We start from the raw sequence: 24,856 nt of genomic DNA, 5'->3' as shown, positions 1-24,856 counted from the left end.
GCAGTAACTATATTGAAATAAAATCTCTCAAACATTTAACCTTGCTCTGATGACAAGCCTAGTGATCTGAAAGGGAAACAATAACCTTTGAGTTTTTTGCAGTTCTGTCCTTAGCTTAACATAATGCTACTTAACATGGGTTATTCTGGGCAATAACGTGGGTTATTATAAGCTCTGATTTCTTTTGATTTTGCAGAGCCCCATTTTGATTTTTTTAAAAAAAATCCCAGTAAGAAACCAAAAATATAGGGGAGCACACAAACTCAAACTTTAAAAAGTAAAAAGTATTAGAGATAAATACTGGTAAAGAAAATATTATCACACAGTAAGATAAAAGACTACCTGCCATCATGGAGAGTACACCCTGGGATACAGCCAGTTTTAAGTCCTGGGTATTCATAAGATTTAATGAGATCCGAGGCAAATGCATTTTCTGGACTTTCCTTAAGCCGAGTTTTCAGAAAAACAATTCATCTGATAGACACACATTCAAAACCATTTATTTTTTACAATAAATAAATGGTTTATTATGAAGAATTTAAATGTTATTTACAATAGCAACCATGTATTACTAACATAAGAGCACATGTAAGCATTGGTATATAGCATTATTTTCTACTATTACTATATGGTGAATTGGTAAAAAGTACTTTAAAAAGTGCATACCAAATTAGAACCTGCCCTAATTATATATATATATATATATTTTTTTTTTTTTAATTTTTTTTTGCCAGTCCTGGGCTTGAGCTCAGGGCCTGAGCACTGTCCTTGGACTTTCTCAGCTAGAGCTCAGCACCACTTCCGGCTTTTTTTCCATGTATGTGATACCAAGGAATCGAACTCAAGTGCATGCTAGGCAAGCACTCTGCCACTAGGCCAAACTTCCGGCCCATGTTTTTATATTTTTATATCAATGTTTTTCAATTTGAAATAAGTACCTTGAACACATTTAATATACAGTATTCCTACTAACACCTATTTATATATTTACAGGTGATCTAATAGGTTAATTTTGAAGGTGAATATATAATTTATTATTACTTACCTATAGCAGTTTTTATTACTCAACTATTCAAAATTAAATATTTTAAATCCAAAAGTTTTCTAGTAACTTAGGACAAAATGAAGTATATAGCCAAATGACTTGCTTTTAGTTCTAAGTAACAGCTGTAGTGTGCATTTATAAGACTAATTTGGAATTAGTTATGATTGGTTGTAATTATGAAAGCTAGGTGCTATTTTGAAGGTGTTTTATTTTACATAAGGCCACTATGAAAGGAAACACATCCAGTAGCAAGTAGAAAAGTGTAGTATATTTGATATCTTCACATTAATAAAGTTCACTTCCAGATTTGCTTCCTACTTCTGGTGATCAGTTTGCACTGACATATCAACCTCAGATCATTAGAGAGAGTCTACCAGATCGTCATCAGTCCATTCTTCCTAAGGAGGAAAGATAAAACATAATAAGGAGAAGCATAATCATTGCTATTTTATCTCCTTACCTCCCTCCTTCTAGGAAAATGGAGGTGATAGCAGAATAACCCCATAAAGTGTATAGTAGACCAATTTTACTGCAATACTAGCATGGTCTTTACCAACCAACTCCAATAAAGACTAAAGATTACAGTTGTGACCTGCCTCTAATTTGTCTCTGACATGCAAGGTACAATTTTAAAGGAAAAGGGAAATGGCAAAGCAAAACTCAGCATGTATGTTGGAGTCCTACTGTTTCCTATGAACAGAGGAAAAAGTCTTCATTGAGTTACTATTATAATGCTTCCATATGTAGGCTAAGATAGAAGCAAAATTCCCTCATTAATAGAATGTACACAACAATGAAGTAACAAGTGAAGACTAAAAAAAATTTTGGCTGGGTGTGGTGATGGATTCCTATACTTCCAGCATTCAAAAGACGGGCTAGCCTGGACTTCATAGTGAGGTCCTGTTTCAAAAGCCCAAGAAAATCCTAACTGTCCTCTCAACCTTTTCGAAAATGCTTAAAGATTAGAATAACACATTTTCGCTGTTATGCCAGATTGTGTAGTAAAGTTAAAGTTTACCATTGGAGTAAACATACCTCCTCATGTTTGGATTTCTTTGATATATAACCATCCTCTTCATAACCTTTCCTCTTCTTCCTATAATTAAGAAACTATCAATAAGCAATTTGACACTAGAAATAGCAAAACAGTATACAATATCTAGGGACAAACTAGGAAAACTAAATAGATACACTACTGAAGAACAGTGCCTTTAGATAAGTGAAAACATTTGAAGAATTAGATATAAAAACAATGCTTTCCAAATCCATGTTTAAATTTAATGTAATAGTAATTCAAATACCAAGATATTCTGCTTGGAATCTGTCAAAACTAATGAACCGGGGCCGGGAGTTTGGCCTAGTGGTTAAAGTGCTTGCCTAGCATGCATGAAGACCCGGGTTCGATTCCTCGGTACCACATACATAGAAAAAACAACAACAACAAAAAAAAAAACTAATGAACCAATGAAGATTATTTTTAAGAATTATACAAAAAGATAGGTGGCTAGTCATATCATTTCATGACTATATATAGTCGTCCCACGGTTATCGTGGTTTACATAATGTGGCTTCACTATATGGCGTTTTTTTTTTTAATATGTAAATAGTGATCCCTCACCTGTCAAGGAAATTATGTTCAGAGAACCCCACAACAGGTGCAAATTCACGAAGTAGCAATAAGTGAGCCACAATATAGCGAGGGATAACGTTATAAAGCTGCTACATCACAGATTTTCAGTTATCACAGGGGTTTCTGGAACACTAATTCCACAATAAATGAGGCATCACTGTAATCTCAGCCTTGAAAATGCTGTAGGGGGACAATTATGAATTTCATTTAAGCGAGGGGACCAGGGTCTCACACACGTAATCCTAGCTTTTGGGGAGGCTGATAATAAAGAGAAATACCATTCAAGGATATCCCAGGCAGAAACATTTGCAACAACCCTTTTCAACTGATAGCTTGACACACTGGAGCGTACCTGTGCAACTATGTGGAAGGTTGAGATTGGGAGCTTTGTCTATACAAGCTAGTAAAAAGAGCAAAGCCCACGGGACACTATTTCAGTGAATAGATCCTGCACAAGGCCATGACTTGTCGGCTCTGTCTAAGCACTTTGTAATTCAGGCACACAACAAGGCTTGCGATGAAGAACAGTACAAAAAGGGCTGGAAGTGTGGCTTAGAAGTAGCACACATGTCTGGCAAGAATACCTAGCACACAAAAAGGCAAACTACAGGTTGGCACAGTGAGACAATGTTCAGGAGATGCTGAAGCAGGAAATGCAGTTTGAGGCTGGCTTAGTCACTATCTCAAGAAGAATCCACATGTAAACATAGTAATAATTATATACTAATTATCAAAATGGATATTTAAAATTATGTATACATATGGATTCAATATATGTGGCAAGGAATATGTTAACTGAAAAATGTGAAATTGAACAGCAACTTGGAAGAAAAAGTATTCAAGAAAAGTTATCTTGGCATGCACAAATAAATTATTTTTGCAACTCAAAGAATAAAATAAGCTGGGCACTAGTGGTTCAAGCCTATACTAGCTACTCAAGAGACTGGGATCTGAGGATTGTGGTTCAAAGCCAGCCCAGGCAGGAAAGTCTGTGAGACTTTTATCTCCAGTTAACCACAAGAAAACAGTAGTGCTATGGCTCAAAGTAATAAGAATGCTAGCCTTGAGTTAAAAAAAAAAAAAAAAAAAAAGCCCAAGGACAATGCCTAGGCCCTGATTTCTTCCCAGGCCCTAATTTCAAGTGCTACAACCAATAAACAGAAAAAAATTGGGGGGGGGGAGCGGGGGGAGTAAGCACGAGTTTGGCCTAGTGGTAGAGTAACTTGCCTAGCATGCACAAAGACGTGGGTTCCATTCCTTAATACCATCTACACATAAAAAGCCAAAAGTGGTACAGTGGCTCAAGTGGTAGAGCTCTAGCCTTGAGAACACCCAAGGACAGTGCTCACGCCCTGAACTCAAGCCCCAGAACTGGCCAAAAAAAAAAGAAGGAAAAACTAAATGGATTAAGGCAACAGTATGAAGTAAAACAATTTACATATATAAAAATGTAAACAAGAAAAAAACAGGACAGGACAGCCAGGCACTGGTGGCTCAAACCTTTTAAGTGCTCAGGTGATCCAGGTCAAGGGTCAAGGTCAGCCTAGACAGAAAAGTTCACTAGACACTATCTCAACAACAACAAAAATATTAAAGGCCAAGATATTGATAAATTTTTCCTTTCAAGGACCAATCAGTTTATGTCCCAATTGGTCAACATTTCTATGTTAGCATAAAAGCAATATGATAAGTACATTTCAATTCAAATTTATTACATTAATTTTCAATGAGTGTATTTCTAGAAAACAACAAAAGGTAGGAGCCAGATTAAGCTGTCCCTGGTTTAGGCTCATTTTAAAATCAGTGTAAGCATACAATAAAAACTGCAATACTTATTTAGTGTTAACATTGCCTCTCCATAACCTCATGGTATCACTAGTCACTTCTGAAACCCATTTGAAGTAGGAACATTTCAAATCTAATGCAAAGCCATATTTTGAAGTAACTATAATTATAATAGAATGACAATATATTTAGCATACCTCAGACACCCCTGGATATTCCCCTACTATAACGATATAGTCATGACCTGTTCTAAAGGCCATGGAATGCTGTTCTTGGTCCTCATATAGATCTATTTGCATCCCCCTCCCCACCAAACTACAGAGAACTAAGTACTTCAAATGCATCTTAAATATGAGATGCCAGTACTAAAATGTAACAAATCAAGTAAAAGAAAGAACTTTAAAATAAAATGATCCAAAGAAAATAGAGGATATTCTTTTTGCATCAATCTTGCCTATCTAATAGTTTAATTTCTGCTTTAATTTCAAAAACACAAGTTCATTTTAGTTAAATTTTAGATAATTTTAGTTAAATTTTACAATGAATTCCTCATTAGCATAGAAAGGATGTAAGGATGCACACACTAAATTTCTCTATCCCAGAAAGTCTGGAAGAATATACTTGTTCCTCAAACCTAGTATCAGATTGAAGAGATCAAAGATTAAACAGACCTGAAAAGGCTCACAGATCTTAGGAAGACTGAACCGTTATTTAACAAGGAGGAAAAGAACAAGACACAACTTGAAACTTACAAATTGAAGAACACACTAGTGACAGCAGATTTAGAACTGCAGGATGAAAACCAAAACTTCTCCTTGTTTTTAATGAAATTTCTAAACATTTTATTTCTAAAAAATCAATTTTTAGACTTTTCATTGTAAGCGGATTTTTTCCAGATGAATAAAATTTTACCAGGGAAATAATTTAAGAACTACTTGACTGGGAGACATAACATGTTAAATAATGTTCACATTTACTTACGTTATTACATTAAGCCCAAGCTCAGCAGAATGACATCGTTCTAATTTCTGCTTCAGAACAGCAACTTCTTCAGATCTGGGTGGTTCATACTTTTTCACTAAATTTCTCATGTCTATATAGAGAAAAAACGATTTACTTTGAGCACCACAAGCCTTTTTTATATGAGAGTCAAATTACTTCCCAATTCATTATTGGAAACAACAAAGACACTCAAGATTATCTTGTTATTACCAGAATGGGCAACATTTTGCATCAAAATCCAAGCACCATGCTTTTAAAAGTAATTCTGTTTGTGCTATATATTCTATAATGCACCCATGTATAAAGACATTCTGTGTAATGTCAGCATTTTTTCACAAACAATATCGTGTTCACTTTCTTCTAAATTTTAAAACACCTTTTGCTTTTCAAAAATCCCTTACATGATTTAGTGAATACTTTTTCTTACCATTAACTACATTTGAAATATTCTATCCTACAGATGGTAAGCAAAGAATACACTTCTTGTTTACAAGATACTTTATGTAACATGTGACAAATGAGGTTGCTTAGTAAAGTGTTGAGCAATCCTAATCCTCTGCCTCAACAAAATGTATGTCCCATACAAAAATATTGCATTTTAGAATGTTTAGAAACAACCTATTAGCAATATAAAATTGCAGAAACATCTAGCTGATCTTGTTACTCAATGGTAACAAATATTAATGTCAAGATTTGAATGATGAGAGAAATCTTGGGAATTATTAGGCAGACATATACTTCATATAAGTTCCCAGTAATTCTACAGTGTTATGACTAATTACTACTTATCACTCATCCTTAGGGAAAAATCTGTCTTGTATAAAAATTATGAGTAACTTGGCTTCACTAAGGTTCTGTATATTTTATGATTTTATAATTTCACATTAAAATAAGTGGAACAAAAGAAAGATACTGATTAATAATAGAAATTATACAGTACAGTTTCAAAGCTTATAGCTTTAAGTAAATGCAATACATTATCTTTTTTTTTTTTTTGCCAGTCCTGGGCTTGAGCTCAGGGCCTGAGCAATGTCCTTGGACTTTCTCAAGGCTAGAGCTCTACCACTTGAGCCTCAGCACCACTTCCGGCTTTTTTCTATGTATGTGGTACCGAGGAATCGAACCCGGGTCTTCATGCATGCTAGGCAAGCACTTTAACCACTAGGCCAAACTCCCGGCCCCACAATACATTATCTTTAAGGTTCTTTCTACCTACAAGGTTTCATATATCTATGACTAAGTCACAATTAGTTTGAAAGTGAACCCTCTAGTGGTAAAAATAAATATCTACAGTTATTTATTTAGAAAACAAATACATGGGATTTGTTATTTTTAATTAAATTCATTTAGTTGTCTTTAAATAGTTATACAAAGGGGTTTCAATCATGTGTTTTAAACTTTTAAAATTGTTATTGTAATGGTGATACAGACAGAGGTTACAGTTCATAAGTCAGAAAATGACTACATTTCTTTTTGAACAGTGTCACCTTTCCCCTTTTTCTTCCAAGTTTTTTTTTCCCCCTCCAGATGCCTCCCTCTGAAAAGTTATAAGTTCATTTCCAACATAGTGTCTAATGAGTATCACTGCTGCATTTGTTCACCCTTTGATCCACCTCTGGTCTGTGCTCTCCCTTACCCTCCCAAAACAGATAAACTTAACATGCAAAATGTACAGAAACATCAAAGGAGGAAAAATAAAATAAAAGAAGCCAAATAACATAGAACCTTTTCTCGGAGTTCATTTCTATAAACATGCCCACAGGTATTGAACCTTTGTGATGCTCTCCTAAGAATATACTCCTCTGGTCTTACTTGTGAATGTCTAGAGTCCTGTATGTCCAAGTGTATCCCTATGACCCAGTAATCCCACTCCAGGGCATGTATCCCACAGATCACAAGCAAGGCCACACTAAAGCTACAGATAACCACTTTCACTGCAGCACTGTTTATCATAGCCAAGATATGGAATCAACCCAGGGGCCCTTTAGCAAATGAATGATCTAGAAAATGTGATAAATACACATGATGAAATTTCTACTCATCCATCAGAAAGAATAATACTGCACCATTCATAAGAAAATATTAAGACATAAAAGACTGTATTAAGCGAAGTAAGCCAGACCCAAAGAAACACAGTTTGTTGTATGGTTTCCCTTATTTGATGCAACTATAAAGTGCCTATAAATCTGTAAGTAAATCAAGTTATTCAAACGTCAAGCCAATCATCCTCAGGAAAGACCACTTTAAGCAAAATCAAGAAATAAAAACTAGAATGAAGAGGAGAGAATGCGGTCAAGAATTCAGTGGATATCCTACAAAATTAAATGAGGGAACGAGTAAGTTGGGAGGGAGGGTGAGAATATTGGAAGGAGTAACACTGATTAAGATGCACTGATTCATAAAATGCTTTGTTAAATGGCAACTCCTCTATACAACTACTAATATAAAAATCAAAAAGTGGCTGGGAGTTTGGCCTAGTGGTAGAGTGCTTGCCTAACATGAATGAAGACCCGGGTTCGATTCCTCAGTCCTACATACATAGAAAAAAAAGCTGGTAGTGGTGCTGAGGGCAAAGAAAGTCCAAGGACAGTGCTCAGGCCCTGAGCTCAAGCCCCAGGACTGGCAAAAAAAAAGAAAGGTATATGTTCCAAGGCAAACTGAAAATAGCCATTTACTATCTCACATGAAGATTTGAAATCCTCTATATTGTTGGGTTTTTTACTTCTTAAAGTTTAATTTAAAACACAAAACAGAAAATTTACAATATAAGTGACTTTAAAAGAGTAATCAAAGCCCAGTGTGATCACACAGAGTACCACAGCTGAAGTACCTACACAAAGAAGTTCCTAAGACCCATTTTCAACCAACACCTGGAAGGCAGTCATGCACCTATCATGCTAGCTATATGGGATTAGGAGATCGGGGGTTCACAAGATAGTGTCTCGATGGAGGAAGCAAGGTGCAGTGGCTCATGCCTGTAAATCTCAGATATGGCGAGAAATATAAAATAGGACCATCAAGGACCAGATAGACGCCCATGCAAAAAGTAAAACTGTCTTAAAATAACGAGTGAAAGAAAGGGCTGGAGGGGATGCAAGTGTGGCCTAGTGGTAGAATGCTTGCCTAGCATGCACAAAGTCTTGGGTTCAGTTCCTCAGTATCACATACACAGAAAAAGCCCAACGTGGAGCTGAGGCTCAAGTGGTGGAGCACTAGCTTTCAGCACAAACAGCTCAAGGACAGTGCCCAGGCCCTGAGTTCAAGCAGGACTGGCTAAATAAAATTAAATTAAAAATTAAAAAGGGCTGGAGGAATGGCTCAGAGATTGAGCATTTGAATTCAAACTCTAATACTGCAAAGAAGAAAGGAAGGAAGGGAGTGAGTGAAGAAGGGAGGGAGGGAAGGAGGGAGAGATGGAGGAAAGAAGGAAGGAAGGAGGAAGGAAGGAAAGGAGGAAGGAAGGAGAGAGGAAGGGAGGGAGGGAGGGAAGGAAGGAGGAAGAGGGAGGGAGGGAGGGGGTGGGGGAGGGGTAAAGAGGAAGGAAATGGAAGGAAAGGGGAGGGAAAAAGGAATAGGGAATGGAGAAGAAGAAAGGGGAAAGGGGGTCTAAATAGGAGCCAGTAACCATACCATTCAGTGTAGTATGGATAAGAAAAATGAAGATGAATCCTGCCAAATACAGAAATTGTATTCAGTCTTTAAGACAATCAAAATGTACTCCATCAGTTCTGGAACCCAGGAATAGAAAATACGTTTACTGGGCCAAAATCAAGGTAGTGTAAGAGCCACATTCTTTTGGAAGGTATGGATGAAGAATGCACTCTTTGCCCACTCCAATTCTGGTGGCCATCTGCATCCTTTGGCTTATGGACAACATCATTCCAATTCAAGTCTTTGTCCGTTGTCGTATTAATACTGCTTTTTCTGAATATATCAAGTTTCCCTTTCCCTTTTTCTCACAAGGACCCTTGTGACCATACAGAATGACTGTATAGTATAAGGACTATCTTGTATACTGTAGCCTGCTTGTTTAGCAACATTTTTTTTCCAGTCCTGGGGCTTGAACTCATGGCCTCATGGATTTTCTCAAGGCTAGTGCTCTTCCACTTGAGCCACAGCACCACTTCCGGCTTTTTCTGTTTATATGGTACTGAGGAATTGAATGCAGGGCTTCATGTATACTAGTCAAGCACTCTACCACTAGGCCATTCATTCTCCTGGCCCAGAGCATTTTTTTTTTTTTAACTTTGGCCTAGACTAGTGAAGTCTCCTTGACCATGCTGAAATCATATACAAATTTATACAACTAATATTGGTAGGCATTGGATTAAAGGTCTTGTACAGCAGACAAGTGTTCTAAGCTGAACTATATGCTCTAAGCCACAGTATGTTCTGCAGCATTGTACCTCAGCATACTAGCCGATGGTCCATGTTGTGACATCCAAAAATCATTCCTGGTTGAAAAGTAGCAAACAAACATACCAGCAAATGATTCGCATTAATCATTTAAGCTGATCTACTTAAAAATTACAAGTTCCAAACATTAATGGTAAATGAGTTCTCTAAATATATTTTAGTGATTATCAAAAACGTGTGTATACTTTAAAAAAATCTAATTTTGATGCACTATACCTTTCTGAATGTTACTTTCATTCTCCTGATGCGAAGAATACTTCCATTTACCTTTTATTTGTTTTATCAGTATATCTTTAATGCTTCTATAATACAGTAACTGAATAAAAGTAAATCTAAGCAAAACCTGTTACCTCAAGCTACATATCAAAATAACTATACAGAAAGCAGTTTTTGTAATGGAGTATTTTATGACATTTTTTTATTTACTTACTTTTCATTGTGTCAAGTAACTGTGACAAGCAAGTTCTATTTTCTCTCAGCATTAGGCTCTCTGATAAATAACTGGTTAAAGAAAGGAAAGCATCTTAGTCTATATACATCTTACACTGAGAAAACAATACATCATGAATTATTTACATTCATGTTTACTTGTATTTTGTGGGAGTGACAACTACTAAAACCAATAAGAATATCATCTATACTTTATAAATTATTATATTTTATTTATACCATATCTAAATTAAATGTGTTCATATTTTTCCATGTTCTATAAAGCCCAATTACTGTTCTCTTAGAAGCATTGCTATGAAAATACAATTTCTACGATTTGAAGTTTTATATACCCAAATTTAATCTATAGGCCCAAGTAAACAGATTCTCAAAGAAAACGTCTTCCATAAACAAATACAACAGTTGGGTGCTAGTGGCTCACACCTGAAATCCTGGCACTTAAGAGGCTGAAATCTGAGGATGGAGGTTCAAAGCCAGCCCAGGAAGGAAAATCTATAAGATTTTCATCTCCAATTAACCACAAAAAACTGGAAATGGAACTGTGGTTCAAGTGGTAGAGCTCTGGCTTGGGGCAAAAAGGCTCAGTCCCTGAGTTCAGGATGCAGGGTCAATACAAAATGAGAGAAGGAAGAGGAGGGGAAGGAAAGAGGGAGAAAGAGAAAGCGAGGGAGAGAGAGAAAGAGGGAGAGAAGGAAAGAGAGAGGAGAGACGGAGTGAAGGGGAGAGAGGGAGGGAGGGAGTGAAGGGGAGAGAGGGAGGGAGGGAGAGAAAGAGGGAGGGAGAGAAAGAGAGAGAGAGAGAGAGAGAGAGAGAGAGAGAGAGAGAGAGAGAGAGAGAGGAGACTATGAATGGAAAAGCTGAAGGAAGTGCTAGAACCTGACTTCAAGCCCCATGACCAACAAAATAAATAAATAAATAAAAATAAAATACTGGAAAGAGAAGAGAACCTAGAAGTAACAAAACATCCTATGCATAATAATCTGAGGCATGGTCTAGAACATAACAACTGGAGCTGAAGGTTACTCCTTCATGATCATCAATAATGAAAATACAATTTCATGTATCCCAAAAAGTTGAGTGTAAATCAGTTCTACATAAATAATTGGAAAGCACTTCCAAGTGAGGGTGAGGGGAATCCAAAATGTCTATAGTCTGTAGACATAGTAAAAACCTTATGTTACTATGAGGCTAGGTACTACAGTTTCTATTTTGTATATTTGGAATTACAATTAAGTTTCTTCAGTAAAATAACCTACTGTGTGGATCTTAGGGTGCTTCAGTCCACCCTAACTAAAATCTCATCGTTGTATAACTGAAATGCATACATAGTATAAGATGCTTATAAACACTAATGAACTTTTAGTTATCTAAACTGTGGGAAAGAATAGAAGCTCTACATGTAAATTCCACATTAATTATTTATGAGACTAATCCTTCCTAACAGGGCAGAGATTTAGATTTTGCTTGTTCTTATATTCATAAAAATGTAATCAACAGTAGATAGCAATATACAAAAGGTACCCAATAAATGTTTCCTTGGGAAATAAATGAAATATAAATAACCAGGGATTTATATAGCTAGTGAGTTATATCTGCAGAACAGAAGTATAACACAAATAAAACAAAATTTAAGTCTATAATCCATTATCTTAGAGGTAGACATGCTCTGAAATTTATAATTGCTTCTGTCTTAGCAAACTAGTCTAGTACATATGATATGTGAAACAGTCCACTAATGTCTGATGGAGCATCCTGTAATCAGAAATATTAATGTACAATATGAGGAAACATACTAATACTATTAACTTGCATAAAAATGAGATATCTTCATGTTTAATGCCACCTTATTAATTCAAAATTAAAATTTTAGGTAAGACATTATAAAAATTTAAAACAGGTCATTTAGAAAGTATCTTTTCCTTACCTATTTCTTAGACTCAAAAACAGAAAAATTCCACACAGAATTTATATATGCATAGTAAAAAAGTTTAACAAGCCAAGTAAGTAAAGCAAACATGCCTGTTACCATTATGCTACCTCCCCAATTAAATAATATTGCAGTGTTACTAATGTAACATTTAATCTGTTCATAATGCAATGTAAGAATAACTGAACTAAAATAATGTAGAGCTATTACAGTCTGTTTCTCAATGTGCATTTACACATTACAATTACAATTCACTTGGACATCCCTAAGGCATTAATTTTCCCACAAATCTTTACTGAATCCCATACTGTATGGCACATGAAATAACAATAATACAAAGCAGATAGATATCTTCTATAGTTATGTTTCTTTTTAATTCATAAACTTTCAGACTTGCCACATACTGACAGCTATGTCAGTCTTTCCAGAATACTTTCCATTTATAGCAAGTTTCACTTCTACTTTAGTCATAAATTTATTCTCTTAGCTTATGAATACTCTGCTGAATTTTTGAAGATTTCTTAGAAGATGATTTCATTTTCTTCTCTTACCAATTGTTCCAGTCACTAAAAGACTATTGTAATTTACTCAAAGTAAAATTCAAATTAATACCTTTCCATTGTAATTCCTGCTCTGGAAGCACTAGATAAAATGGCAGTGAGGGCTATTTGGGAAGGTGTGTATAAAAGGTAAGCATCTGTCAATGAAATTCTGTTAAGAAAGTCATCAGCTGTCTTCCTCAAAATCTCTGGATTCTCCAACATAGGATAACGAGTCTAAAAAGAAAATGTGCACATATTAACCATTTTTGAGATTTTAATAAAATATTCTGTTAAAAAGTACCTTCAAAATTGAATACTTTTGTAAAAGCAATCCTTTCCTTGATCACTGAAATTATTCTATCGTAAATTGTTTGGAATATTAGAGTGTACCAAAAATAGGTCCTTAAATTCTGAATGCAACAATCTGTCTTCTCTGATACTATCATTTAACTCAATAGCTTTCAAACTTTTTGAACACAAACAGCCAAAGTAATGCTTTTTAAAGTTAATGTATCTAAATGTGCCAGCATGATAATACCAGACATTCTCAATTTCTGTTTATCCCTGTCTTTTTATTTTTCTATCTGAAGAGGAAGAGCAAGAAGGGAAGGAGAAAGCCAGGTGCGGTTGCTCATGCCCGTAATCTTAGCTACTCGGGAGGCTGAATCTGGGGATCCTGACTCAAAGCCAGACCAGGGACTGAAGTCAGTGTGGCTCTTATCTCCAATTAACCACCGGAAAACCAAAAGTGGCTCTGTGGCTCAAGTCTTGACCTTAAGGGCTCAGGGACAGTGCCCAGGCCCAGAGTTCAAGTCCATGACTGACCAAAAAAAAAAGGAGACATTACTAGAGATTTCACTAGGTTTTTAGCAGGCTCAAGAAGCTCAATAAATAGATACTCCTAGGAAATGACTTCAGGTAATACAGGAGCTTCAAATTCAAGGTCACATTCATAGATCACAGCACCATCTCATTTAAATATGAAATTCGTTTTTAAGTGTAGTCTTGGACAGAACTGAATGGAAATGAATCTTGGACCTATCAGAATTCCCAGAATACTTACAGAATTATTTTTAGAATATGCCTAAGAAATAAAGAAGATCTTACTTCTTCATATCCTTTAAGATAAATCCTAAATCTTAATCCTTCAGAGTCTTGTCTAAAGCAGTGATTTGTGTGTGTGTGTGTGTGTGTGTGTGTTTGCCAATACTGGTACTTGAACTCAGGACCTTGTCCTCTCACTTGGCTTTTTCATTCAAGGCCAATGTTGATCACACTTCCACCCAGCTCTGTGATGGTTAGTTGGAGGTATGAGTATATGTATTTTTCTATCGAGGCTTCAGACTCAGATCCTCAGATGTCAGCCTCCTGCGTAGTTTGCATTATAGATTTGAGCCACCAATACCTGCCTTGAAACAGTAAAAATCCTATCTGAAACAAAATATCCAGAATGCAGTCACAAATGACAGACCTTGCATATATACTCAAATGTCTGACCTCTGAGGTAAATTGGACAAACTGACTACTAATGTCCCTTTTACAAAGTACACTTGCTAATGCCAGCTGTTCTCCCTCCTCATTTACTTTGGTAACAAATCTACTCTCATTCACCACTGTCTTCTGCCTCCATTTATTACCTGGATTCCCTGGTCCAATACCGTGCCAATGCATTTCTGCCTAATCTAAACTTCAAAACTATTTCAATCTATCCTACCTTTGCTTTACAACTGTACTCAGAACTCTGGGAACTGGCAGAGTACTGGCATGTACTTACATGTCAGAAAATGTTACCATACATTCATGTTCACAGACCTAATAAGTATGCTCCCACAAAAATTTTTGTCTAATTTTTCAGTGACTTAATGTAAAAAATTTCTACCCGACTCAATGTCTTCCAAAATTCTCAGAAACTGTCATTCTCAGAACTCAGAATGTGATCTCTGCTCCTAACCTAAAGAAGCACTATTTCGTGACGCCACCAAATGCCTAGGTGTAACAGTGTCTTCTTCATCCATTCTTTTTTTCCGTCTTGGAAGGGGGGAGAACTTTTAAAAGAGCTCTTGTCATTAAGGCTAACTCTTTTTTTTTTTTTTGGCCAGTCCTGGGATTGAGCTCAGAGCCTGAGCACTGTCCTTGGGATTTCTCAAGGCTAGAGCTCTACCACTTGAGCCACAGCACCATTTCTGGTTTTTTTCTATATATGTGGTACCAAGGAATCGAACCCAGGTCCTCGTGCATGCTAGGCAAGCACTCTACCACTAGGCTAAACTCCAGGCCCCAAGGCTAACTCTTTATACTCTCATATTATACATCAAACCCATGCTAACCCTCTCTACTCCAAAGAGAAAGGAGCTTATTAGAAATACCTATGTTTATGTGCCATCATATTTCTATCACTGATGGACTGCACATATGAAGATAATCACTTAGTATAAACTAGAGCTGAATTTTTTTTTTTTTTTTTGCCAGTTCCGGGGCTTTTACTCAGGGCCTGAGCACTGTTCTTGGGCTTGAGCCCTACCACTTGATCCATAGAACCACTTCTGGCTTTTATGTATGTGGTACCGAGGAATCAAACCCGGGTCTTCATTCATGCTAGGGAAGCACTCTACCACTAAGCCAAACTTCCGGCCCCTGAAAATAATTCTCCGAAGAACAATCCTAAAGGAGTATACTAGTCAGCAGCTCATTTCATACCATTATGTTTACCTTTATATCAATGAGAAAGCCTTCAAATGGTCTGTAAGGATTATGGACAATAAGGTGAAAATTAAGTTGCTGTATAAGGAGTAGTTCATATTCCAAAATCTGTTCCAGTGCCTTCTCTTGTCCCAGAGGACTCTCCCGCAGGTTTCCAACAAACTGAGGACTAGACACATTGAATTCATCTACTTTGCAGGCCAAAAACGCACAAGTAAGCCTAGGGCAGGGGGGAAAAAAAAAGGGAAGGAGGGAGGCTATATATGTATTCTGAGAAATATCTAAACTTTGTTTCAAGTACATTCTAAAATAATCTAATATTTACAACTGACCATGCTAGACAGTGCAAGAAATTAAATAAAAAATAAAAATAGTTTATCTGCAAACTTCTACCCACTGGCAGATACAAGACAAAATATAATATTAATTTCAAGCATCTAATATTGCCACAGCATTCAACCATCAGACTCAAAGTCAGTTTCATACATTTAAACCTAAAGTCTGAAAAACTGAGCAGTAAGAAAAATAACATGGAATATAGTTGGAAGAATTAAGAAAGGAAGAGTACATGCATATGAACCATACAACTAGGGAAGGGTAAGGAAATACTACAGAAGGCCATTAGTGGAAGTCTCTGAAGTTGTGTGAGTAGAAATTATGCATTTATAGACATAGCCACAAAAGACACCAGGTCATGACATGAAGTTCAGAGAGAAATTAGTGGAAAAGATACAGTAGACAGGTTTTGCAAACTGAGGTAAGAGCCTGAGCCCAGTTCTGGTAGGAATGGGAATGAAAATAACAGACACAATGTGATCAACAGCAAGATCTCTGAAAAGCCTCATACTAATTTAACATTTTTAATGTTAAGCATGGTGCTTACCAGAGGGCAAAACAAACTTTTGTTTTAGTGAAACCAATGTGAAACTATAGGACTTATAAACTGCATTTAAGTAGAGAGGGAGGAGTCATCACGAATAATTCTTAGTTTGAGTCACTACCAAAATGAGTTTTATGGAAATAACCAGGTTAGAGAAAAAGGTTTTAAATTAGAAAAGCTGAAATTCAGATGTCATTAGTAAAACTGGATATAAGGCTAATAGATATCTTAAATTCTGCACATGAAAACAGAATGTAAGTTTGGCTTGCCTTTAGTTAGAAAGCCAATCTGCCGTTTCATACTCATATATCCCAGACAAATGCTAAGAAAAATTTTAAGGAAAACAATAAACTAGACAAACTTATACTCACATTATTATTCGAGGGTGATATTCCATTACTGAGTTATTAAGATAAAATCTCTTGAAATACATACAAGCTGTCCCCTAAGGTTAAAAAATATATATATTACAAAAATCTGTTCGAGCAGATTACATGTCAAATAATGAAAAAGAATTTATTTATGCCAAGTCCTTGAATAGCTATCTGTAAAATAACAAACACTTGTTAATTTTTCCTTAATCAAATAACTGTCATGAAGTACTGCAAAAACAACAAAATAAAAAGACTCCTGTCTATTCCAGGCCTACTGTAGCTAATTCTTTCTGTGATTATTGAATTTATAAATGTATGTGTTCATTTATTTACAGTTCCAAGTAACAAAAATGTTGGGCAATATAAACTCAGAAAAAATACAAATGATCACAGATTACCACACCAATCTTAGAAAAACACTGAGTAATGGCTGGGACATTATGCCTTCTCAATACATTCCAGATCAGTGCTGGAAAAAGGAACTTTGGAAGTAACACCTGTCATTTACTGAATGCATCCATTTAGTAAATGCATCCCAAACTGTGTCAAGTACAGAACTACCATTGTATTTTTAATCCTTACAACAGCTCTGTAAAGTATCACTATTATAATCTGTATTTTACAGTTCAGGAAACTGAGCGTCAAGGAGACTGATTCATTCAAAATAAGACATCTATTAAAAGTTATAGCCAGAGTCAACTAACACCTGGCTGGATTGTGTGTACTATTTCCTGACCAAGCTATCTGCCTGTGTTTTCAGATATCACATCATAGTATAAAAAATATGCCATTAATGAAAATAATTATATTATCTATTTCCTGACAGAAAAAGTATACTGCTGCATGGAAATCTCATAATGAAGTGCCTGCCTACAAGGAGCTAATATATTCTTTTTTTTTTTTTTTAATTTTGTGGGTCATGGGAGCTATCCCTGAGCTCTTCAGCTCAAGGCTATCACCCTACCCCTGGGCCTGGAAGTTGTCCCTGAGTTCTTCAGCTCAAGGATACTACCCTACCCTTGAGCCAAGCACCACTTCCCATTTTCTAGAGGTTAACTGGAGATAAGACTCTTCGGGTCCTTTTTTGCTGAGGCTGGCTTTGAACCTTGATCCTCAGCTCTCAGCCTCCTGAGTAGCTAGGATGACAAGCATGAGCCACCCTGCCAGGCTTGGAGCTAATATATTCTTCAGAAAGAAAAAGGGGGTGGGGGGGGGAGAGGGAAATCGCACATCATTTTATCTTGAATACAAAAAATTCGTTTTGTCTTTTTAGGTAAAAGGTTTTTTTTTTTCAACCACACATATATTGCATAAAAGATAAACAGATAAATTCCACAAACTTCACTGATAGTTTCTTCATTCAAAGATCACATAAGCCGGGTGCAGTGCCTCACGCCTGTAATTCTACCTTCCTAGGAGGCTGTAATTCTACCTTCCTAGGAGGCTAAGTGCTGAGGATTGTGATTCAGAGCCAGCCTAGGCATTAAAGTCTGTGAGACTCTTATCTCCAATTAACCACTAGAAAACCCTAAATGGCACTGTGGCTCAAGGGGTAGGGTGGTAGCCTTGAGCTGAAAAGCTCAGGGATAATACCCAGGCCCAGAGTTCAAGCCCCACGACTGATGAAAAAACATCCAAAAATCACATAAACCTATGACTGATTTCATTCCACATTTTTTTACCATTTTATTTTTTAATTTTATAAATTTTGATTTTTTTGTTGTTGTTGTTTTGCTTATGTGGTACCAGTTATTGAACCCAAGGTCTCATGTGTGCACTCTTCCACTAAGCCACATCTCCAGACCTACATTTCATTTCATAGTAAGGTACAAAATCCAGATTTAAACAGAAACTACGCTTAGACTTTCGTATTTGCTCTCCACAATAAATCACTGTAGGATAATAGTAAGGTAAAAATATTATACTTTCCATCCCTATTGTTCTCTTTACTTTTAGTTTTTAATCTCATCAACCTATTTCTTCTCATCACTGCTCATCATAACCAAAGCCAGACACGTCCTCAGCACCACATATGTGAAACAACCACAACACATTTTTCTTTTCCCCATGGGGCTTGATATCAGGGTCTGGGGCCTTGTCCCTGAGCTTTTTTCCCTCAAGGCTGAGCTCTATCACTTTGAGCCACAGCACCAGTTTTGGTTTTCTGGCGGTTAACTGAAGTTTAAACAGTCTCACTGATTATCCTGCCTGCTCTGTCTTGAACCATGATCCCCAGATGTTAGCCCTTGAAGTAACTAGGATTATAGGAGGGAGTCACCAGCACCCAGCTCCTAAGACAATTTTTTTTTAACTTAGCTTTTTTGAAAAGGTAAATGTTGCCATGAGTTTGGACTGGTGGTAGAGTGCTTGCCTAGCATGCACAAAGACCTGGGTTCAATTCCTCCCTGCCGGACAAATAGAAAAAGCTGGCATTGGTACTGTGGCTCAAGTGATAAGAGTACTGCCCTTGAGGAAAAGCCCAGGGACAGTGCTCAGACTCTGAGTTCAAGCCCCAGAACTGGTTTTTTTTAAAAAAAAAAAGGTAAGTGTTCAACATCCACTAATCAAGGTTTAAAGAAAAAAATCTCATGGCACGAGTTTCTTCCAGGGCATGAATCAACACATTATTTCAAACAGTATTGAGTATGACAAAGTTGAAAAGCACTCGTTTTCACTGTTCACTAGTGATAACATGGAGGTAAAAACTATTTTTCTTTTTCTGTAACATTATACTAAAACCTGAACAAGAAACCTTCATGCTCCTGTCTATAAAATGACAACTGAAATACTCTGTCAGATATGATATTGTAATTCATACTTTCAAAACATTTAAGAACTAAACAAAATGCTTTCATTGGTAAAGGAAATGTAATTAGAAATTTAGAAGAGATCAGATTTCACAAGCCACCTAATGGATTTTATATTTAATCACAATCATAACTTACCACAACAGACCTTGGCATTGCTGGCTTAAAAATGGAACAAAATTCCAATAACCTTTTTTCATAGTATTTGCAAAGTGTCATTTCTTCATGAGGCTCAAGAAACACCGGATCATTTGGAAGAACCTTTCGAGCGAAAATGTCAACATTAAATTCAATAAATATATCATAAATCTGTCTGGTTTAAATTTGGTCTATATCTGCAACAGAGAGAAATACACTACACAGCACTTTCTCTTTGGATTACAGGCCAGAGTGCTCGTTCCAAAATTCCCTATGGATTATTATACATTTCAATCCCTCACCCTTGACAAGAACCAGGCTTACTTTCGCCAGCCACTGCGGCACAGGTGCTGCTCTGGCCACAAATGACCATGGGCGCCCAGGCTCCCGTGGGCCTCTGTCAGCTAGTGTGAAGCTGGCCCCGAGACATACTTGCTGGCCAAGTCAAGAGCGCCTGCCCTGACCAACTCCTGCATCCTATTTAGATTCTTCTTCACTATTTTACAAAAACGTTTTCACGGTGTGCCACGCCATCCTACTTGGAAGATGGTGCTGCTCGCCTGGGCACCCACAGAGGAGGAAAAGGAACCACGGGAGGAAGAGGAGGAGGAGGGGAAGGAGGAGGAGGAGGGCAAGGAGGAGGAGGGGAGAGGACGAGAGGGAGAAGGATGAAGAGGAGGATGACGAGGAGGACTAGGATACTGAGAGGTGGAGGCAAGGACGCCCTGGGGGGGCCTAGCATCCCGAACACGCTCGGATTTGGGGGCGGCGGGGCCCGGAACGGCAGGGCCCGGGGGCGGCGGGGGCCCGGGGGCGGCGGGGCCGTGGTCTGACCACCGCGGACCTCACCTTTCCATTTGCTACGGCTTTGCATTTGAATTTGCGGTTGGCGTCCGCCCGCAGTCGTGCCAGCTGCTCCTCACTGGCGAAGGTCCAGTGCCGCTTCTGGCTGCTGTTGTGGTACATCGTGGACTGTAAGGCCAGGCGCAGAAAGCCCAGGTAAAATTGAGTAAGACAGGACCAGAACCAGAATCCAGCGACGGCCCCCGACCGCGGGACGGCGGGCGCGGGCGCACTGACGTCACGGTCACGTGGGAGTCCGCCCGCAGAGGCATTTCCGGAGTCAACGGGGAAGGCTGGTGAAGCAAGGGGCGGAGTCTTTCATGGGCGTGGTCTCGGGTGGGCGGAGTTTACCGACCCGCAATGGCCTAATGCCAGGCTCCGCCCTGGCCAAAGCGAGGTTTCCCAGCTTCCAGTGAGCCTGTATAAATTCATGCGGGGTAATCAGAACTGGAGAATGAGCTTGGGAGAACATCTGTGTGTAGGGACGTTACTGAGGAGCTGGTACTTGAACGAATATGTCAAAAACGAGTTACTGTAGGCAAAGGAAAAGTCTAGAGGCCAAGAGAACCAGACGCAGTTGATGTTCATGGGTCCCGAATGTTGTGCCACTAATATGACTTATCGCCATGCTGTGCTCCTTGCCTTTCTGTGGATCACTTAGCCGGTCTGCTCTCCCTATTTCTATCTCTCAATCAGAAGTGTTACAGCGGGTTTGTTTGTTTGTTTTTTTTAATAGAGATTTTAAGTATATATTGAATAGGGAATTTAATTGGAAATTTGAAGAAGTCAGATTTCATTAGCCATTTAGTGGATGCTATTTTTAATCACGACCATTAATTGAGATTACCATCTTAATGACTGCTTCCATCGAGTGTTTGGATGAACTATCACTGATGCATAAGAGATTTACATTCTTTTTCTTTTTTTCTTTCTTTTATAACTTGGACTGTCATAATTGCACAAATTATATTGATTCCAAAAGCCTTTACTGTTTTTGATATTTGTTGCATCTAGGCGTTACTTGTTGTTCTGTGTCCCAAACATCCTGTTAAGAAATCGTTTCTCAGGGGGCCGGGAGTTTGGCCTAGTGGTAGAGTGCTTGCCATGGTAGAGTGCTTGCCTAGCACGCATGAAGACCCGGGTTCGATTCCTCAGCACCACATACCTAGGAAAAAAAAAAAAGCCAGAAGTGGTGCTGAAGCTCAAGTGGTAGAGCTCTAGCCTTGAGGAAGTCCGAGGACAGTGCTCAGGCCCTGAGCTCAAGCCCAGGACTGGCAAAAACAAAAAAAAAAGGAAGAGAAAATCCTTTCTCCATAATGGATAAAGACAAGATTAAGATGATGGCAGCTGGTGCAGTGGTTCATCTGTGTAATCCCAGCTATTCATAAAAAGGAGATGAGGAGGATAACATTCTGAGGCTGGCCATGGCAGCCTCTCCACAACTGGAGACACTTTCTTAAAAATATTGCAAAAAAGGGGGAGTTTGGCCGAGTGGTAGAGTGCTTGCCTTGCATTCACGAAGACCCAGGTTCGATTCCTCGGTACCACATGCATAGAAAAAAAAATATTGCAAAAAGGGCCACGTATGGCTCAAGCTAGTGGCCCTGAATGAAAACCCCAATATCTGCCTCCCCCCCCACCACACACACACAGGGATAAATTAAAAGTGATGAAAAGGTAAGTAGATCAGAGTTATCTTGAAAGGACATACACATTAAAAAAAAATACAAGAATGACTCAACCCTTCTTTCTGTAAAAATGTAATTAGAGGCTTAACAGTGGGAGAACCTTTTTATTTTGTAAGATATAACCAGAAAGGATAGAGTGTGCAGGTTATTTATTCTTCAAACTTGCCCCATTTGAGTGTAGAGGCATGTTGAATCCATGTTGGTAATATAGACTAGTAAACTGGCTAGAAAAAAGAAAAAGACAGAAAAATTCAATGATGCTAAAGAAGAGCACAATGGTTATGAGACTAATGGATTGTGAACAATATAAAAGAGTTTGGAGAAAGGAATGACATTGATGAAAATGCATTTTCAGTCAGAAACTGATTTGACAAATTATAACTCCTTTGTATAACTACTTAAATAGAATGTTTAAAAAGGCAATTTGATGGGCAGAAATAATGGAAAAGAAAAGGTGAAAAGCACTAAACAGGGAAAAGAAAAGGAATAGATAAATGAATATATACATATATCTACCTACAATCTCAGATTTGTACACGTTATGCATTCCCTGTTACTTAATGTCATTTATTTTAGATGACAAATATGAAAAATAAACTGGTACAACTTTTCTCTAGTGTAATATTGATATTACACACACACACACACACACACACACACAATTAGGAATTGGATTTATCTAAACCATAAATAAAATTGTTACTGTAGATTCAAATTTAATGTTCACAGGCTAGGAATGTAGCTTAGTTGTAGCACTACATGAAGCGCTAGGTTCAATTCCTTTTACCACATAAATAGAAAAAGCCAGAAGTGGTGCTGTGGCTCAAATGGTAAATTGCTAGCCTTGAGCACAGAGTGGCTCAGAGACAGAGCCCAGGGCCCGCGTTCAAGCCCCAGGATGAACAGAAAAAAAGTAATGTTCATATATGATTCTTAGTAGAAGACACACTGATTATTTGAGCTAAATGTTATATTTCAGCTTAGCTAAATGAGCAACAGTTTGTTTCTTTGCTATGTTTGCATCCAAAGATAGACTGAGGACTTAGAACATAATGTCTTTATTTCGATATCTAATTCCAAGTACAAAATAGCAAGTGATTCTCTTCACAATTTTTTTTCTTCTGCTAAGGAAAATTTGAATTATAAAGCACAGAAATGTGTTTTATCATCAAGTACCCTCCCCAACCATTACTTTCACTCTCTCCTTCTTCTTCCTCTTTCTGTGTGTGTGTGTGTGTGTGTGTGTGTGTGTGTGTGGTGTGTGGGGGGATGGTTTTGAAACAGTCTCATTATGCAGCCCTAGTAAACTTAGACCTCATGACTCTCCTTGTCTCAGCCTTATAAGTCCTGAGATTCAGGTATGTACTATCATTCCTAACTCACCGTTGCTTTTTTTTTTGACAGTCCTGGGGCTTGAACTCAGGACCTGAGCACTGTCCATAGTCTTTTTCCTCAAGTCTTGAGCTCTACCACTTGAGCCACAGCACCACATTTGACTTTGTATGTGGTATCGAGGAATCAAATCTGGGTCTTTGTGCATGCTAAGCAAGCACTCTACCACTAAGCCAAACATCCAGCCCTCACCATTACTTTTAAATAGCATCCATTGCTATCACACAGAGATGATTCAAAAACAGAGACTACAACAGGAATAGGAAAATTCATGACTTGACAGTGCAGATCATATTATTTCACTAGACAATATTCAGAAGTAATAGTTAAGAAGAAAAGTAGTTATAGATTACCTGATGAACGCAACTGTAACCTTTCTATACATTATCCAAACAATAAAATACAATAGAAAAGAAAATTCATAGTGACGTTTTACAATAAACACAATATCTTCCTGGTGGAATTCTGAAACTTTGTTAGTGTTGCAAGTCTTACTTGCAATCCAAGGGTTGAGGGAGACATCAGAGTTTGCTGAGCAGGGTGCTCTGCTGGACTCCTTTAAATGTTCTACAATTGCCTACATGAGATTCCAATTTGCAGTGAGAGCACACTGTTAGAAATCCCTTCATCTGACTTCAGGAAAACTCTGATTTTATAGCTCTACCCTATAAGTAACAAACTCAGCTGCAGTTCCAATTGGGGAATGTAAGAAAATGGTAATGGAATGACATATATATATATATATATATATGCATCTTACTATCACTTTGCTGTCAAATAAAACATCAGATGATCTAATTAATTTATAGTGCCTATTTCTCAAAATATATTAGTAATTCATATTCAATTGTTTCTATTTTCATGGTAAAAAGAGGAAAAAAGATTTTTGAGAAAATAAATTGCATTGATGTACACAAAAATACAATATATTCTTACTTAAAAATCTGACATAAAATACGTCTACATTAGCTACTGACATAGGTTTATGACATCTCATATACATCTTTGCAATTAGTACTGATTACCATTAAGACCTTTGCACTTTTTTTTACCCAATCGTCCAGAAACAAGAACATACTAAATCCACTAGCACAACGATATTTACCATAGCAAAGATATGGAACCAACCCAGATGCCACTTAGTAGATGATTGGATCAAGAAGATGTGGTACTTACACACAATGGAATTCTATGCTGCCATCAGAAAGAATGACATTGTCCTATTTGTAAGTAAATG

At 37.5% G+C, this 24,856-nt stretch overlaps 1 protein-coding gene across 1 annotated transcript; it reads right to left on the bottom strand.

The window, feature by feature from the left end:
- Positions 1–367: 367 nt before the first annotated feature.
- Ccnh (cyclin H) lies at positions 368–20,755 on the bottom strand. The gene is made up of 9 exons (XM_090331667.1): positions 20,546–20,755; positions 19,697–19,819; positions 16,749–16,822; positions 15,507–15,717; positions 12,868–13,031; positions 10,309–10,379; positions 5,442–5,553; positions 2,081–2,141; positions 368–1,443 (listed from the first exon to the last, which is right to left on the bottom strand). Exons 1-9 carry the CDS (start codon positions 20,660–20,662, stop codon positions 1,405–1,407), a joined length of 972 nt encoding a protein of 323 aa, XP_090187793.1. The 5' UTR covers positions 20,663–20,755; the 3' UTR covers positions 368–1,404.
- Between the last annotated feature and the right edge of the window lie 4,101 nt (positions 20,756–24,856).

Source organism: Megascapheus bottae, chromosome 4, assembly GCF_031878675.1.
Source record: "Megascapheus bottae isolate mThoBot1 chromosome 4, mThoBot2.hap1, whole genome shotgun sequence".
Classification (NCBI taxonomy): domain Eukaryota; kingdom Metazoa; phylum Chordata; class Mammalia; order Rodentia; family Geomyidae; genus Megascapheus; species Megascapheus bottae.
This window is presented reverse-complemented; position numbering and strand designations above follow the sequence as displayed.

Bases quoted from the DNA above. Each gene is read 5' to 3' on its own strand.
- Ccnh (XM_090331667.1), bottom strand. From the start codon at position 20,662: ATGTACCACAACAGCAGCCAGAAGCGGCACTGGACCTTCGCCAGTGAG. The intron at 5,554-10,308 runs GTAAGTAAATAA...TTCTCTATATAG, and splicing joins GTTACTTGACACAATGAAAA to ACATGAGAAATTTAGTGAAA. The intron at 2,142-5,441 runs GTAAGTAAATGT...TCTTAATTATAG, and splicing joins CTTGGGCTTAATGTAATAAC to GAAGAAGAGGAAAGGTTATG.